Here is an 18,470-nt window from a genome sequence, read left to right as displayed (position 1 = left end):
AAAGGGAGACTGTGTAGCAGAAGGGACGTCTACAGAGGTCTAAGAACAAATGGTAGCAAGCTAGCCAGTTCCCCAAGCTCCCTCTCCTTGGCTGAGTCAGAACGACAACGTGGGATTCATAAATTCCCTTCTCTGTCTCACTTTCCAAGGGAGCGACTATGGGAATGGAGGAGGGTGGGCTGAAGGCTACAGTTATAAAGACTTTATCCATGCCTTTGTGTCCAGCTCACACAGAGTTAAAGGCTGGCTTCTAACTGGTCTTGCATAGTCCTCATTCTGGACCCTTTGACAATTACAGTGCCAAAGGTCAAGGGGTGACACCTTGCACCTGCAGCCCTTGTAGGAGCAGTGAAATGCCATTAACAGGGGGGGTATGGCTACCCCCCCATCCAGCTCTGCCTGAGTTCCCCTGGAAGTCCCTGGGGTTGAGTTCTCAGGTACTTCTGTCCCTCTGGGCTGATGTGTGATGCAGTCTCCTTCCTAGCTTTGGGGTTCCTTCACAACTGCCAGTGTCATGAAGGCCACAGGGTGAAGGGGAGTCCACACTCACAAGGAAGAGCCAAGGTCTGGCTTCACCCACTGCTGCCCACTCTAAGCCCCAGTCCAGTCCCGCTTCCCCTCTAGTCTGCTGTCCTAGCCAACATCTCTAGTGATCCAGGGGTTACCCTGCACAGAAACCGGAGGGCAGCCATCACTCCAGGCACCCAGAGGAACACAAAGAGAAGCTGGAAATGTCATCAGTGACCCCAGGGTGGGCATCTCCCAGGTGGAGAAAGGGAGAGGAGGCACCTATCCAATGTTCACACTAGCGCTGCCCAGCTACCTCCACACACTGGCTGAATGAAAATAGCAATTATTTCTGCTTTGGCCAGAAACCCTGAGGATCTTCCCCTCTCAGATTCATTCATTCATTTCATATTTTTTTGGACTAGGTGAAAGGGGGGAGATTCTTGGTCTTGATATCTAGCTTTAATCACTGAATGTGACTTCCTCAGTCAAGCTGAGAGCTGTTGAAAGATCTTAGATTAAAAAGACCAAGGTCTCCCACTGCATGTATCTAGGGTCATCTTCAGTTATTCTGATCTATATCTTGCCACTGGACCTAGATGGCTCTGGAGGGGAAAGTGAGGGCACAGGACTTTGCCCAGCTCCCTCTCACTGAAATCCAATTCACTTGTGTGTCATGGTGTCACCACCCTGAGGTCATGGTCCTTTTCGAGAATGAAGGGCAAACATCAACAAGAAGTCACATATTAGCTTGGGTTACATTTGTGACTTATTTCAAGATGTATAACTTCCTCTTAAGTCCTTTTATGACTATTAGCTTTTTCTCTAGAACCAATTGATACTTGATTATAGATATTAAATCAGTAAAGGAATACATCCCACTGAAGGAATATATCTTTATTTAGCCACGGCTATATAAATTCACGCTTTAAAAATCACCTACAGTCCTTTGTGTTCTGAAAATATTTTCATGCCTTATTTTATGTTCTGACTGTAGATCATAGGACTTTAGGAGTCTTCATATATAGAACAGGTATTTTAATAAACATTTCCCTTAACTCCCTGGATTCTCTTATCCCAACCTTCCCAGCCCTACACATTCACATCCCTTTTCAGCCCTACCCCTTCACCCGAGACCATTCTGCCTTACACTCCTTCCACCTACTAGGTCTCATTGAGGTTTGGCTCCTCCCTGATGACATGACATTTTCCTCTTAAGTGCTGGCTTTTCTCTCATATAGAGAAATCATGATACTTCTTGCTTCTCTGCTGTCACTTCCAGATTGTCCCTGTTGTTCAGCATCCTTTCTTCCTTTGAAGTCCATTTAATTAAATCTACTCCTAACCCCCAATCCATATTATAGTGACTAGTGTATCAACCCCCTAATTTTTCCTGCTTTTTCAAGGACTTTAGCACCAATTTCACATCTTTTTCTTCATAACTCCTGCCCTTCCATTAGGAGATTCAGTTATTAGCCATTTCAGCTTTACATTGTCCTCTGCTCTTGAATCCCTTGTCATCTTGTCCTTTTGATGAGGTTAGATTTGGAGTACCCAAATGAAAATGAGGTCTAGTAGTGGTGCAAGCAGTTCTGTGTAAAGGAATTTACAGACCTGAAAACCTAGATTGATAAAAGAGGTTTATTATGGGAATTGGAAATAAGGTTAAGGAAATAGGTGAGGATAAAGAGAGGAGGACACTGGAAACATTCCAGTGGGCATTCTTTGGGGTACCAGGCAGGGTGCCAGGCATGCTGCTGGCATGTTTAAACCTTCTGCAAAGAGAGGGCTGCAGTCTGGCTCTTTTATTATAGGGGGTTTTGGCTACAAGCTGAAGGGGGCTTATGGGTGGAGTCCCAGATTGGCTCTTGGCTGGGTTCAGCCAGGGTTAGAATTTGAATTGAATTCAATGGGTTTCAGGACTGAGCTGTCCCCACCCAGATAACAAAGATGAAACTTTGTGTTTGAGGTGAAGTCCCCTCACTGAGATAGAGTCAAAGAAAGTTTTCTCCTTTAAGGATTTTTCAGAGTTTTGCGGTTACCTCTTCACTTTTGTCCATCACTTTCCAAACCTCTGCTCTGAAATACTCCCATAATTCACCTTCTCTATTTCAATTGCTAGAGGTCTCATAATCATGCTAACCAGTACAAATCAGCTTTAAAAGAATTGAGAACTTTAAACAAAGCAATGAAAAATCATGTTTTCAAAGGAATGAAATTGCCATGCATTTCCTAAATGATAGATGAATGAAACATATTTTTGGATATGCCCCAGTGCATGAATTTACTGCTTTGCTTAACTTTACATATTTTTACAATGGGATTTTGTTTATTGTTGTTTAGTGGAGGGTTGGAAGGAGAGGGAAGTAAAAGAAAATAAATGCTTAAAAAGACATATTAAAAAACTGCATTAGAAAAGTATGTTACATAATTGGATCCTCACTACAGCAAAGACAATTCTTTTATTCCTAAATGATTGCTTATCTCACTCTCTACAAAACAATTTCAAACCTCTTTGCTCTGTAAGCGTTCTAAAACTCTTTTTTCCTCTCTTCTCAGTTGAGGACCTCATACTTTACTGAAATATTTGAGACCATTTGGCATTCTTTTTTCCTTGACATCTCAAAATTCCTTGACAACAAAAGTCTAAGGGGGCAGCTAGGTGGCGCAGTGGATAGAGCACCAGCCTTGAATTCAGGAGGACCTGAGTTCAAATCTGGCCTCAGACACTTAATACTTCTTAGCTGTGTGACCCTGGGCAAGTCACTTAACCCCAGCCTCAGAAAAACAAACAAACAAAAAACAAAACTCACAGACAACAAAAGTCTACTTTCTTTTTTTCCCATTCTCTAACAAAGAGGTGGTCTTCCTTGCCAAAGATAGGGCTTCCACATAAGCAATTGATTGTGAGTTCCTTGAAGATCAGGGACTACCTTGCCTGTCTTTGTATTTCCAGAGCTTAGCAAAGTGCTCGGCATACAATAAGTGTTTAATAAATGCTTATTGATTAGCTGATCCAGCTCTTCCAGTAGATTGATCTTTATTCATCTTGTCTTATCTTTTGCCCTCTATAGGTTCTTTTCTGTACTTTATTCAAATGTGTTCAAATAGGATTCATTCTTAAAAAATAAAAATAAAAACATACAAAAAAACCCTAGACCTAGTCCACTGCCACCCCTCAGGGAGGGCTCCCCACCCCCTGCCTTTTTTTTTTTTTGGTAGCTAAGCTCCTGAAATCTCTTTTCTTTGTTGCAATCTGGCTTCTCTTCTCACCATGGAGCTCAACACCTAATTCCAAAGTTACTATGATCTTAATTGCTAAATCTTACAATCTTTTCTCAGTCCTTATCTGCTGTATTTGACACTACTAAACACATTCTTGGTTCTGGATACCATTTTCCTTGCTGACTTTTCTTGCTACTATTTTCTTGTGGTTCTCTCTTGTCTTTTCCCACTCTGATATCAAAGTGATTCAAAGATCATATGAGTCAGAGGAATCAGTTAACTCCAATGATTCCCTATTAGTTCTTAGATAAAACATGAATATTGGTTAGCTCATAAAGTCCTTTAAATTTGTAGCCCTAACCTACAATTTTGGCCTCTACTTCCCATACTGTTGACATTTCATCTCCTGTTTCCATGCTTTTGAAGTGGCTGTCCCACATACCTGAAATGCATTTCCTTCTTGTTTTTACCTCATAAAGTCCTTTTTTCTTTAATATGCAGCTCAGGCAACATCTTCAGCAAGAAAATTTCCTTAATTCTTTTACCTGCTTAATGTCCTTCCACACACACCCAAACTATCTTGTATTTAATTACTTTAACTTTTACTTTTTGTTTACACTCTATATAAATGTACATTTTTCTCCTATTTAGTGTAAACTCTTTACAAATAGGGTTTTTTCCATCTTTGTAATTATATTCTTAGGGCCTACCAGAATGCCTTAACACATAGTAAACATTTAATAAATGCTTGTTTGATTAATGTGTTTTCATCAGCATGATCACTCACAAGTCTTCCATGCCTTCATACATAAGTAGTACCTACCTATGGCCAAATACATAATGGTATGTTGTGGCTAATCTTTTTGTGATGAGATTATCCGAATTTGGCTATTCTGCTCTTCATATGACACTTTTTATTCATGTGTAATATCTTCCAGCTTCATAGAAACTACCAAAGCTTATATTGTGCTGGAATCAACCTTCAAGAAATCAGTCAGCTTCCTACCATAGTAGAGTAGGCCTTCAGTGGGACATTAAAGTAGGCCTTAAGTGAAGGATTTTGAATAGAAGTTACGGACAAGTTAAAGGTTATTTCTATTATAACCTATAATTGAGAAAACAAATTTGAAAACAATTAAGCTATCATAGATAAGGATCTTTAGATATTTATTAAACATTTTACAATATGAAAAGGAAAATTTTTATTGCTAAATGATTAAAAGACATTAAATCTATTCTACTAGTAATTATATTTTTCTTCTGTAAATCAGGAGTTGGAAAGAGAGAGGAGATTGTGATCACTTCAGAACCTTCTCGTGACAGTTTTGTAGTATCTAAAGCTGAAAATGTGAAACTGATGCATCTTACTTTGATACAACAAGGGACTGTGGATGGTATTGTGGTCGTGGAGTCTGGTCACATGTCCCTAGAGGACTGTGTATTGAAATGTGAAGGAACTGGAGTATGTGTTCTTACAGGAGCAGCCTTGACTATCACTGACAGTGAAATTACTGGAGCTCAGGTATTTAATTTTAATAACACCACATTTTAAAAGCACATCACAACTTAGAGTATACTTAGAACAAAATTAAGTGGTTTTGATGTACAAATAATTGAAAGCTACTTAGAGCAGATTCAGAGTTCAAATTACTTTGTAAAGAAAGCAGTTGGAAACTAAAATAAGTTAATCACAAACAGGTTCAAGAGAGTAAGTACATTAGGGGTATTTGAGATGAGAATGACTAGTTTATGGAACATAAATATGACTGAAAAGGCTCTACTGAGTAAAAAGCCAAATGTAAATCAATTAAAGTTCTTATCTTTTAAATAAAACTTTACATTCAGTACACACACACGTGTGTGTATATATAAATATATAGTTTTTAAACATAATTTATTATCAGACTGCTACAGAGCAGTGGGTTAAATAAGATGTAAAAGTTCATTTGATAATTTAAAATGTTATTGATTTAGAAGGGAAAATATAAGAAATTTAGAAAGAATTTGGAAAAGAAAAAATTAGGAGTTATTGAAAGTTCATTAACTATAGGCCTTTCACTTTCTGTTTAGGCCTAGGAGTAAGAGTTGTTATCCTTTCCACAAAGTGGAGTCAGAAGGTGGTACCCCTAAGGGAATGAAAGTGAAAGATCTGCACAAAATTTTTAGCCTTCCCTTCATACCAGAGAAGTCTGATTTTCTTCTTTTGGGGGGTATTTACAGAACCTTATTGTAAAACTTGGGTTAAGTATTTGGTCCCAAGCTCTGTTGTCTGTGTTGTCTCTGGCTTGGGCAAAACTCCCAGAAAATCTATTGAATTTCAACTTGTGATATAGCGGGATTGCAGTGGGGAAAGGTGCACTGTGCAAAGCATAACTGCCATTTCTTTTCTATATTCTATCAACCCTGTTTTGCAAAGGAGATTTCTGCAAAAGATTGTTTCCCTTGTATTCCATAGTGTTTCAGAATTTAAATACCTATTCCATCCTACAAATGTCATCCTATGAATAAGTCAAAGACAAGCATTTTCTTAACTTTTTTTTTTTTAAACATTTCAGATTTAAGTATATGAGGTTTTTCTTGTTATTTTTGTTGGCTTTTTGCTTGTTCTTAATTTGCAGGGTGCTGGGGTTGAACTGTATCCTGGCAGCATAGCCATTTTGGAAAGAAATGAAATTCATCACTGCAATAATCTTAGAACTAGTGACAATTCAAAAAGCACCTTAGGTGGGGTGAATATGAAGGTAATCTCACTTTTTATAGTTATCTTAAAAGTTTTTACTAGGAAGAATTTTAAAGTATTCATTGTAAGAATTCAGATGTTGAAATAAAGCTTAATGGAACATCAGATTATTCTACACAGTGTCAGAATATAAAAGCTGGAAAGGACCTCAGAGCCCATTTAGTCCCACTTGTCTGTATCTAATGAAGATTTCCATCTACAACTTCCTGGACAAGTGGTTGTCCATTATCTATTTAAAGACTTCCAGTGAAGGGTTAATCTCTTTCCTTTGAAGGCAGCCTGTTCCATTTTTCTTAGGAAGTTTTTCTTCATGTAAAACTGAAATCTTTTCTCTTTACACAACTGCCTTCTGTTATTTCTAGTTCTGTTGCTTGGAGCCAAGTAGCACAAATAGAATTTATTCCACATTGTTAATGCTTAAAGACAGTTATTGTGTCCCCTTCTAATCTCCCAAATTAACACCTCCTCCCAATTCCTTGTATTGATGTATGAAAAAATGAAACCATTTATTAAAGGCTTATGCCAGGCACTATACTACATGCTGGGAAGAGAAATAAAAAAAGTTAGACAGTCTACCCTCTAGGAACTTGGCATTCTAATGGAGAGAACACATATTTAAGGACACTGATGACCAGGAAAGTGAATTTTGTTCTGGGGTATCATAGAGATGGCAAGTTGATCCATTACTCCTGTCCAAAAGAAATGCCCTTTCCATAAGCAATAATAGTATTGATATGATTAATGTGTCCATACCAAGAGGCAGAAAAACAGGAGTGAGGAGAATGCTGGGGAACAAAGCAGATGATAAAAAATCAGTAGAAGGCTTGATGCAAATAATGGTCTGATTTGGGGCCTTGCTGCATATATAGTGAGATAGGAGCTTGTATTACTCAATCAAGACATCTTATCCTGAAAGTCTGGAAATATGATTTCTGGAGGTTCATTTTGTTGGGTAAACCTCTAAATAGGATAAATGGGGCACTGGTAGGGCAGACAAGATAGGCCAGGTGAACTGATAAATGGGATGTTCATCATTTGGTATTCCTTCCTTATTCGAATCTCTCTGATCTTACCACCTGCTATCCTAATGGAAGAAAGCCTTTTAGACAGCATTCAGTTCCTAGGCCTTAACAAGGTATTTCTGATGTGCCTACCTAATAGTGTATCAATTTCTTGATCATTGAACAAAGATTTGAGTATCAGGCATGACATTAATGCATGTAGAATGTATTCACACCCTTCCCTTTTCCCTATTTGCCACCATCACTGTAGAATGAAAAGTATGACTATTCTGAATTGTCACCAGTGGTCACAAATCTGGTAATAATCCAGTTAGGTCTGTCCTTAGATAGCTCATGATTGAAAATTTTCCAGCTTTTCAAAATTTTTAAAGCTTACTATTTACTAGAATCACTTTAGAGAATCCAAAGTCACATCAGAATAGCACTTGTCTGAAGGATTTTGTTACATAGAAGGATCCATCAAATAAGTCCAAGTAGAAAACTTACTAGCACTTTTAAAGTATTTTTTATAAGCACAATTAAATTTTGTAAGAATGGGAATCTATATTAACTTGACGAATTGGCTATTTTGAAGTACATTTTATAATTTTACTATTCAGAGAAAGGAAAAACAGTACTTATTAAAAATTTAGGTAACTGTTTCCAGTTAATATTTTAAAGGATAATTATTTAACTAATACATTGATTAGGCTTAATTGGGATATTAATATCATTAGTTATATTTACACTTTTATAAAGAAGATTATGAAATAATCCTTTAAAAAAAACTAATCAATTTTAATACCCCAACAGGTTCTTCCTGCCCCAAAATTGAAGATGAATAATAATCATATTTATTGCAACAATGGATATGGAGTAAGCATTCTACAGCCAACCGAACAATTTTTTATTATAGCAGAAGGAACTCTTAACAAAGGAGCTGCTTCAGGAGATAAAAAAGATGATGATATGCTTTCCAAAGTAATGCAAAATCTGAATCTGGAAATGAATAATAATAAGATAGAAGCAAACTTAAAGGGGGATATCAGAATAGTCACAAGTTAAAGCATCAGGATTCGTGTTGAGGATGCGTATTTAAGATATATGTTTAATAAATAGTTGCTGATTCCCAAGGAAATGGTAGTTGTAATTAAGTTCTGAGTTTGTTTAATTAAACTATGAAGATTTTTCTATTAATGATCTTGGAAGGAATGATTCATTTTAACATTTTATGCTTTTTGCTTTGGATAGTTTCTAGTTTAAAAATATTTTAATTATAGATAAATGAGTATCCTGTTCAAGAACCCTTAGAAAAAAAAATTGTTTTAGTATTGCAAATAACTTACATTGTACTGGAGGATATATTAATTGCCCAGATAATAAACACAGTATATTTGCCAAGTTCACCCATGAGTGACAGAGCACTAACCACTAGCAACATCAGAAAAATCTTCTTTTATATTATACCTCAGCATTCTTTGGAAGGAAATTAAGGATTCTATAAGGCAGATTGAGGAAAGTGGGAAAATCACTTCCACAAAGATATGGAGGTAAATGATGGAATGTCATGTAGTGGGGGAACAGCAAGTAGGCGAGTTTGGTTGGACCACATAGTACATGAAGGGGAGAGAGTAATTTGAAATTAATCTGCAAGTCAGAATTGGGAAGGGCTTTAAAAGCCAATTAGAAAAAAGTTTATTTTTTAACCTCAGAAACAAAAGAGGGCCACTGAACAACTTGAGGTAGAGTAGTAGCATGGTCACATTTGTGATTTAGAAATAGCAATTTCACAACTATGTCAAAGATGAATTGGAGAAGGGAGAGATTTGATTCAGGGAGACAAGGCTGTTCCTAATCTGGGCAAGAAGAGACCTAAGTCTCCTTCCAAATCAGTACTAGTACTACTAATTACCATGTTGTACAATCCCAAGAATATAAAATCTCCACTCAAATCCACTATGCTCTTCTGTATTTGACTTCACAATTATTAGCCAAACTATAATTCCAGATTGAGAAAGTTGTATACTTTGACAAGCCTAAAGTCAATTTATAAGGGTATATATGACTAACTCGTTGGGATGGATCATAAATTTGCCTGAATTTGACTGAATTGGGCTTATTTATCCGCAATTTATAAAACCTGGAAAATGATTATTTCTTGAAAAATAATTATCAAAAGACTCTTTTGTTCTTAAAAAAATTCTTTATTCAGTTTAAACATAAACTTAAATACAAAAAGACGAAAAAAAAAAAAAAACCACAACATTTTTGATGCACACAGCACAATATAAAAAAGCATTCGATAGAAAACCACAAATTTACATTTTTAAAAATAAACTATAATAATGCACATCATTTTCAAGGCTAACATAAGTTTTCTTTTGTTTGCTATTATGCACTTGTAATTCTTTTCTTCCTCCCTCCTTCCCCATCTTGCCCTAGAAAGCCACCATTAGACAAGACACAGATGTGTTTTTGTACAACTATACCATACATGCATTTATCAGTTCTCTTCTTATTGCTAGCATTTCTTAGTAAAATCTTGAATGATATTGCTTATAACAGGTATCCTTGTTTCACTTCTGATCTTACTGGGAAGGCTTCTAGTAGCTCCATTACAAATAATGCTTTTTATCATTTTAAGGAAAAATCCCTTTATGCTTTTTAAGTTTTTTTTTTAAAAATATAATAGCAATGAGCATTGTATTTTATCTAACACTTTTTCTGTATTTGGAATAACAATGGTTTGGTTTTATTCTCAAAAATAATTAATTCAATGATTTTGCCTTTAATTTTTAAGATCCAATTTAGTATTTAATTAGGGATTTTTAATTTGTTCTCTTTCTAGTTTTTTTAAAATTGAATATCCACTTTGCTGGTCTGTTCTTTATTTTATTGATAGAAGCATTTGGACATACAGATTTTCTTCTGATGATTGCTTTTGCTGCACCACATAGGTTTTAAGTATGTTGTTTTATTATTGTCATTGAAATTATTATTGCTCAGATTTGTTCTTACCCACTCATCTCCAATTAGTTTTTAATCAGTTTTCATTGTTCCTTAATATAATTTTATTGCACTGTGATCCTCTTTTTAACCTATTTCTCCTCACAAGTCTGATTTACTTCTAACACCACCTCCCTAGTTTGCACCAAGGTAAAGAATTTCTCATTAACTATCCTCTCTCCTTACCCTCCAATATTTTCTACACACTCTTTTGAAATCCCTCCTTTCGGTACAGGTAGGTATTGCAGTGGATAGCTCACCAAACTCACCTTCAGACGCTTGAACACTTACTGTCTGACTCTGGACAAGTTACTTAACTCAGATTGCTTCACCAAAAAATAAATATTCCCTTATCCTGTCCTCTCACCCTCCTGTTTCTTTTGAAATTTAGAAGACTTTGATATCTTTCTAGATATATGTCAGTTCTCTTTTAAACAAAGTTCTGATGAGAAGTTCTAGCACTACAAGCTTTCTACCACAATCTACTTCCAGTTAGGTTTTTCCATTCACACCTTATTTGTATGAGGTAACTGTTCCATTTTATCTTTCCCTATCCATTTCATTTTTTATAATCATCCTATCATTCTCAACTCAACTCCAAACCTCCTATGTATGCTCTTTCATATGATCTAAGTAATGATAAAATATACAGATAACATTTTCCCACATAAGAAATAAATCCAATTTGGCCTTACTGAAGTCTCATGATTAGTCTTTAATGTTTACCTTTTGATTGCTCCTTTAACCTGTATCAGATTGCTTGCTGTCTTGGGGAAGCGGGGAGGTCGAGGTAAGAGAGGGAGGGAAAAAAATTTGGAATAAAAAAAGCTTACAAAAATGAATGTTGAAAACTCTTTACATGTATTTGGAAAATAAAATATTGACCAAAAAATAAAATGTTTACCTCGTTTCTCCTAAATTTTATAGGTCAAATTTTCTATTGATTGACTCTTTTGTCACAAATACCTTAAAAGTTTTTCAAGTCATTCAATTTCCTTCAGAATTCTACTCTGCTATGCTGGGCAAGTTATTTTTGGTTGCAAATCCACCTCCTTTGTTCTTTGAAATCTAGCTCTTTGGTCTTTTAATATAGAAGCTGCTAGATCTTATGTTATCCTGACTATAGCTTTCCAGTATTTATTTTTTCTTGTTGCTTGTATTTTTTTTCCTTGAGAGTTTTGAAATTTGGCTATAAAGTTGTAAGTGTTCATCCTGGAATCTTTTTAGTTGATTGATGGATTTTCTTTTCCATTTTACCCTTGAGGTTGTTCTAGAACTTCAGAGCAATTTTTCCAGAACAATTTAAAATACTGTATCTAATCTGAGATGTTTCAGATTTTCTTCTATTTTTTTTTTTTGTCCCTTGATTTTGTTTTATTTCTTGGTATCATGCATGTCATTAGTTTTCCCTTGCATGACTATAGTTTTTAAGGAGTTATTTTCTTTTTCCAGGTGGCTGACTTTTTATAATTTTCTTGGATTGCTCTTATATTTTTCCCCCCCTAATTTTTCCTCAACCTTTCATTTGATTTTTAAAGGCTTTACTAAACTCAACTATTTTTAGGCTTGTGACTTATCTGACAATTTTTTTCTTTTTAAGTTGGCGTGGCTTTTTTAACTTCACTAATCAGAATTAAGAGTAAAAATTCCAGATCCCTTCTATTCCATAGTAAATATGATTGAGTTCTTTTCTTTTTTGCTTAATTTTTAAATGGCTTCTTATATCGTGAGATTCTAGACTTGTGGCATGGCCTCAAGCTTTTCCTATTGTTTTCTGAAGTCTTGTCTGGCGTTGACATCATGCACTTTTCTCTGCCTAAGACATGGCTTGTCACCACAAATGCTCTTACTCTCCTTGTTTTTCCTTTCTGGGCTTCAAGCCAGGGATTCTATTTTCCTCCAAGTGTCCCCAGCCAGCAAGGTTCCCACCCCTCTGCTAGCACATTTGCCTACCCACAGCTGCAGCCCAGGACTTCATCACAACTGGGCCCTGCATACAGGGATAATATAATGGAGAGTCCTTCAGTCTTGCCCTCCTCTGCTTACCAACTTCTTTTTCCCTCCTTCCCCCTAGTGTAGGAGGTGAAAGTTTCTGAAGCTGAGGCAGCTGCCCCAGCCTTTGTTTGTTACAGTTCAGTAGTGTCTACCAGTAGGTGTTTGCACTTTGGGCCAAACCTCGTCTTATAAAACTGCTTCTACCCTAACCTAATTAGTTCTGCCTCTCACATATCAAGGATATATTTTATCTAATTTGTGGGAAATTTTTGTTAAGAGTCAGGTAATTTCCTGCCTATTCTACCATTTTCCTCTAAAGATCTTTTTAGAATAAAAGCCTGAGTAAAGATATACCAATACAACTTCCACTTTATAAATGACAAAAGACATTCTAAAATCTGGTTAGTCTCAAATAAAACAATCTTAGAGAGAAAGCAGTAATTGCTCTGAGTAGAAAATAATGAGAATATAAAAAAGTGGTGTGATGTTTTTAAAAAAAAATAACCAAATTTATTTAGTAGCAGATACCATATATTTCAAAACTCCAACAGTAACATTTCCGCTATCTCAAAGAATGCTTAATAAATTGCAAATAACAAATAATTTACCCCTCATACTTTATAAAGTATGTTAGTTAATCTTTGGGATGCTTTGGAAAAAAAAAAGTTTTAATTTAGGAATTTTTATAGGATTATTATAAGGAACATTCAGGTTCTGTAAATCAGTTTTACATGTTTTAGCTGTAATCGCATTGAGTTGAAAAGCAGAAAAGACCAGAGAAGAACAACAAATACAATATAGGAGATGTGATAAAGCACAAATCAATTTGAAAAGTAGTTTTTGATTGGGGTAATAAGTGTTGTTTGCTTTATATCCTGTCTATTAATATTTAACAAAACAAGCAAGTTTTTTTAATCTGGAGAAATAATTTAAAAAACCTTACCTCACAATCTTTGTGAATTAATATAACCTGAGGGTTAACAAAGGAAGACAGTCTTGATTTACCAGCTGTAGGTTTACCAGTATAAGCAGAGGCTCACTGGAGATAGGATTTACCAGTAGATTCCACCTGTTGCAGAAACAATAAAGGAATGGGGGGAAGTGTGAGGTTCTAGAAGGTCTGAGAACCAGAAGTGTCCAGCAAGCAAAGAATGTAAGTATATATTCTCAGGTTAAATAAAGAAGCAAATATCCACTATATTCATATCACCTTTTATGATATTAGAAAACTGGAAAACAAAGTCAACACCCATCAACTGGGAAACAAACACTTAAAACCATGGTATATGAATATAATGGAATGCTGTTAAGCACTAAAAATTCAGAGAAACATAAGATTTGTATGAGCTGATTCAAAGTAAAGTATATATACAATTATCAGAACAGTATAAATTAAAAAATGTCTAAAAGGAAGCAAATTAGAACAGAAAATGAAAAAAAAATCTTACCCCCAAGCAGTCTGTCCCTGAAAAACATTTAATGAAGCCTATCTGCAGTGGTTTACTCTATAATTAGGCTTTACAGAGAATACAGAAATTTGTTACTTCAAAGTAAGTTTGTTTTGTCCTTTTAGGAGTGAGATTTAGATAGTAGAATTGGAGAGGACTTCAAACTTGAATTTTAAACACTTTTTAGGTCTGAAAACTGAAGCCCTTGGTGACAGAGTCCGTTCACAACAGAACCCTTCCTTCAAATCCATGTTGCTTTGATTAGAAATCTCATTCTTTTTCACTGTTCTATACTGAGAAATTATTTTGGCTCCCTTGAAAGTAACACTCAGGACAATGTGGGTACTTGCCAGGAGGTTAGCAAATTATTCTTGAGAGTGACAAAAGTATTTTTTGTCATGTTGTCACTTGCTCCAATCTAACCATTAACTCTGCCAGGAACAAGTCCCCTTTCCTTCCTCAATACAATTTGGGTGCCCTTTTCCCCCTTGACTCCTGGGCCTTTTGAAGAGCTGCACATTTTTTTTTTTCTTTTTTGCCTGGTGCATCTACTTTGATCATTTCTCAGGCCTGGGAAAGGCATTTCCTGGCATTATTAATGAAGCCTATGGCCAAATGTTTGTTAACTGGTTTCTGATTGGTATCAATTAGAAATAATTTACCTACAATATACTTAAAATGGTTGCTTTTCAACTTCCTACATTTTAAATATTAATGTACCTTAATTTTTTTTCAAAGATAACACAATTGTCATTCATTGCACACTGTTCCAATCCTTAGCTAGTAACCTAATTCCTGTAAAATGATATGCATATATGAAGGTCATTTTTGGCAAAAAAAAAAAAAAAAAAGGGAATGTAATATTCTTGAGAGGCAATTTTCTTGAATGACTATTTCTAAGATTAAGGCTGCACCAGAGAAGGGTAAGTAAGGGTCATATGATAAATGATAATGTAAAGTCAACACTTCATTTGGCAAAATAAACTTCAAAGCATCTCTTAAATGTCAAAATCATACAAAATCCTTCTGGAATCTATGACAAATTATTCACTTTAAAGTAGTGACATCAGACCCTTAAAGATAAGTATTTTCTAAAAATGTTTGTCATCTTGGAATGTCAGTTGATCAAACACTAGGCATCTGCTATGTGTCTGGCATTGCGCTAGGCACTGAGGATAAAATATTCAAGCCCTTTGACCCTATCTTTCCAGGCTTCTAATATTTAAGATACTTTATTTAGCAGTATTTTAATAATATATCTTAACTATGTGGAAATTCAATTTCGCACTAGATATGCAGAGATAACAAGTGAACAAGAGATGCCAAATTGAAGAAAGCAGAATCTCACAACTTCATGGCTTGGAACAACCAAAGTTTTTGACTTCTTGCTCCATTTTCTGCATTAGTTGTTCCTAAGTCTTGTCTTTTGTATGCGACTTGTTTCCTAACAGATATACTTTGATTCAGTGACAATGGCTTTCTGGTTTTTCCATGAACAAGATAAAGATACTCCTAGGTGCTAGGTCTTCTCTCTGGCTGGCTCCAAGAGATATAATGCTCCTCCATTCTGACTACCAATCTTACTGGCTTCCCATTAAATCCTAATTACAATCCTGCTTATTGGAAGCCTCTCCCAATTCCTATTTATCATTTCGTATTTATTCTGTACATAGTTTGTATTATTTCCATACTTGTCTCCTCCATTTGACTGTAAACTTCAGGAATTTTCTTTTGCTTAATAGCACATAGCAGGCACTTATTAAATGCTTATTGATTGGGAAGAACTAAGATTTAAAGGGATTGGAGGTCACAATTGGGGACAAAGAGTAAAGTGGAAAGGCAAAAGGATATTGTGATCAGATAAGGGATTTTCAGAGTTCACCAACTTGGAAGTGGTGTAGTTGTGGGTGATGGTGAAAGAGCAGGGTATGATCTTGGTGTGTGGCTGAGATGCAATGGAACAGGTTACATGAAAATAAGTTGAACTGTGAGGTAAGAGAATAAACAGAAGTATCTATAGTCCTCTAGGATGAAGGCAGAAGCTTAAGACTGAACCAGGCACTGATCTTATTGAAAGGGGGCAGGGGAGAGACTTCAAGGATGGTAGCAGGTAACAGCTATAGAACTTGTGAATCTCAAAGGACTGATTGATGGTGGGAGGGAGGGAGAATCTGGAAGAGGCAATGTAGAGCAAGTAGTCTAACTCTTCTATCTTGACCAGTCAAGCAAGTTAAGAGGTATGCAGGCAGTGCTGCACCGGCAGGTCAGGGAAGTTGGGTCATCAGGAAGAAGCCAAGTCTTAGAGCCAGAATAAAGAATAAAGAGGTAAAGGAAAAGATTGAAGATGAAACCAAGTTTGTTGTCTATGGAGTACGTATTTCAAAACAATGAAAGGTGTGGGTTGCTTTAGAGATAATAGATATTAGAGGAGTAGGGTAGATGGGAATAGGAATAAAGTATCAGGCAATAGGGAACAATAGAACCAACATTTAAGATTTACTATGTAAATAAGAAAAAAGCCCTTGTCCTCAAGGAGTTTACAATTTATTTAATGGGTGAAAACAAAAAAGGCAGCTAAAAAGTTTGTGGAACATCCTGGTAGTTTCCTCCCTTCTCCCTCCATAGGGCCATGATATTCCTTGAAGTCAAAATATAACATCTGCTGATAGAAAAATTACCAGCTCCAGAAGGTTTGAATGAGAGAAATTCAGAATCACTGGGAGGGGAAGAGTTGTATGGCCAGAGGAGAATTTGTTAATCACTGAGGAATTTCAGGTAGGTTTTCATTATCAATAGGAATTTGGCCTCAAAGTGGAGTTTTCACAAGGCCTTTGTACAAAGGACAAAAGGATTTGCTATTAATGTTGATGTTCTCCATATCCATAACAATGTGAAATTTCCTGAAATATGAAAGACTGGCTCAAGCATTCAAACAAAATGGATGAAAAATGCACATAGGCCAGATTTTGAACACATTGCTTGAGAGATTAATTGCATTGATATAGCTGTATTTCATTTGGAAAATTAGGCATTTTCAATGATCACATACTAGCTGATAGGCAAAGCCATCTGAAGTGCCAAGATGAGTACTGATCTTGCAGTCCTGAAATATGGGTGAATCCTAACTCTTTCCTAGATAAACAGGCAAGTTTCTTAACTTTCAAGAATCTATCCTCATTTATAAAATGAGAATATAGCTAAAGTCACAGGGTTTTTGTGGGGGGGGGTGGGGGGAGAGGGAAGCATTTTTAAAGTACAACATAAATTTGCTACTGGGGCAAACTCAGATTATCACCACTTCACATATTAAAAATAACCCAAATAATAATGGAAAGGTGTAACTGGTGGGACTAACAAATTGCTTATGGCTTGGCTTCAAGAAGTTTAAAATAATTTAAGTTTAAAAGGGGATGCAGTGATTAGGAAAGCAAAAATTCACTAAGTGATAGTAGTAGTGTCATAGTGATATTCTCAAGATATTACAAGGTCGAAAATTCAGTCTTCCAGCATATTGGGTAAATCTTCCGTGAAGAAACATCAGACAAGAATCATAGCTGATGAAGTGGTAAGGGAAGGTTGTAACCTAGCAATAGAAAGAATGCAACAACCCAAATGTTGTTCTGAAAATCAATCAAGTCATTCTTTCAAAAGGAGAGACAAATAAGCAAATATTACCCTTTTTGAACTTATTAAAATGTCTTTTAGAAAGCATTTTTAAAAAGCAAAACTTTTTTCCAATTTTATTAAATCCACCTATTCACTTCCAGGTCAGGAGCATCCACATTTAAGATTTACATCATTCCCAAGAATAAATGATACTGTCCAAAGATATGATTTGTAACAACCCATGACTACTATCTTAAGGGAATCTAGGTTTTACTTTCAATAGACACTCCTGTAGAAATAAGTACTTTTCTGGGCAAGTGATTCTTTGACCCAGGCCAGTAGTAGGTGACCACCTTCTTTGCAAAATTATCATCTTTTCATTGTTGTATTGGAACTCTCCAGAGCACTTGGGAACATTCCACTTTGCTCATGGTGCAATCACTGGTGGGCAATCTGGTTCAGGAGGCCTATTAACTAATCTTAACAAAAATTGTATTGGGCTTTCTACATGAGTGGCAACTTTTAAAGTGGGATTAGATTTTTAGCCCCTCTCCCCCCCTATACTTTTCAAACTATCCAAATCAATCACATGTGCTTTCCAGCAATCTCAGTAACTGTTCTCAATATTTAAAACTAATAAACTTTGAGCAAACTTTAAACTAAACAAAAATCTCCATAAACTTTCCTCCTCCCTCCTTCCCCCCATCCCCCAATCTAGTGATTCTGGCTGACTTGTTCTTTCACCACCTGGTTCTAATCATGTTCATGGGCTGTCCCCCATGCCTGAAGCTCTCCCTACTCACCCTTCCTCTGGCTTCCTTCAAACCTCTACATGAAGCTTTTTCCTGATGCCCCCTTGCTGATCACCTCCAGTTTATCTTGTTGACGCCGTCTGTACATGGTTGTTTGCATGTTGTTTTCCCCCATTGGCTCCTTGAGAGT

At 36.0% G+C, this 18,470-nt stretch overlaps 1 protein-coding gene across 1 annotated transcript in view; it reads left to right on the top strand.

Moving 5' to 3' along the window:
• Positions 1 to 8,670, top strand: part of SHCBP1L (SHC binding and spindle associated 1 like) — a 44,835-nt gene extending 36,165 nt beyond the window's left edge. Inside the window, exons 8-10 of the mRNA XM_074308549.1 lie at positions 5,004 to 5,254; positions 6,351 to 6,473; positions 8,287 to 8,670. Of these exons, the coding sequence (XP_074164650.1) occupies positions 5,004 to 5,254; positions 6,351 to 6,473; positions 8,287 to 8,538 (626 nt within the window). The 3' untranslated portion in view covers positions 8,539 to 8,670. The remainder of the gene's footprint in view (positions 1 to 5,003; positions 5,255 to 6,350; positions 6,474 to 8,286) is intronic.
• Positions 8,671 to 18,470: the final 9,800 nt, after the last annotated feature.

This window comes from Sminthopsis crassicaudata, chromosome 4 (assembly GCF_048593235.1).
Source record: "Sminthopsis crassicaudata isolate SCR6 chromosome 4, ASM4859323v1, whole genome shotgun sequence".
Classification (NCBI taxonomy): domain Eukaryota; kingdom Metazoa; phylum Chordata; class Mammalia; order Dasyuromorphia; family Dasyuridae; genus Sminthopsis; species Sminthopsis crassicaudata.
The sequence above is the reverse complement of the archived record's forward strand: the minus strand, read 5'-3'. Positions and strand labels throughout refer to the sequence as shown.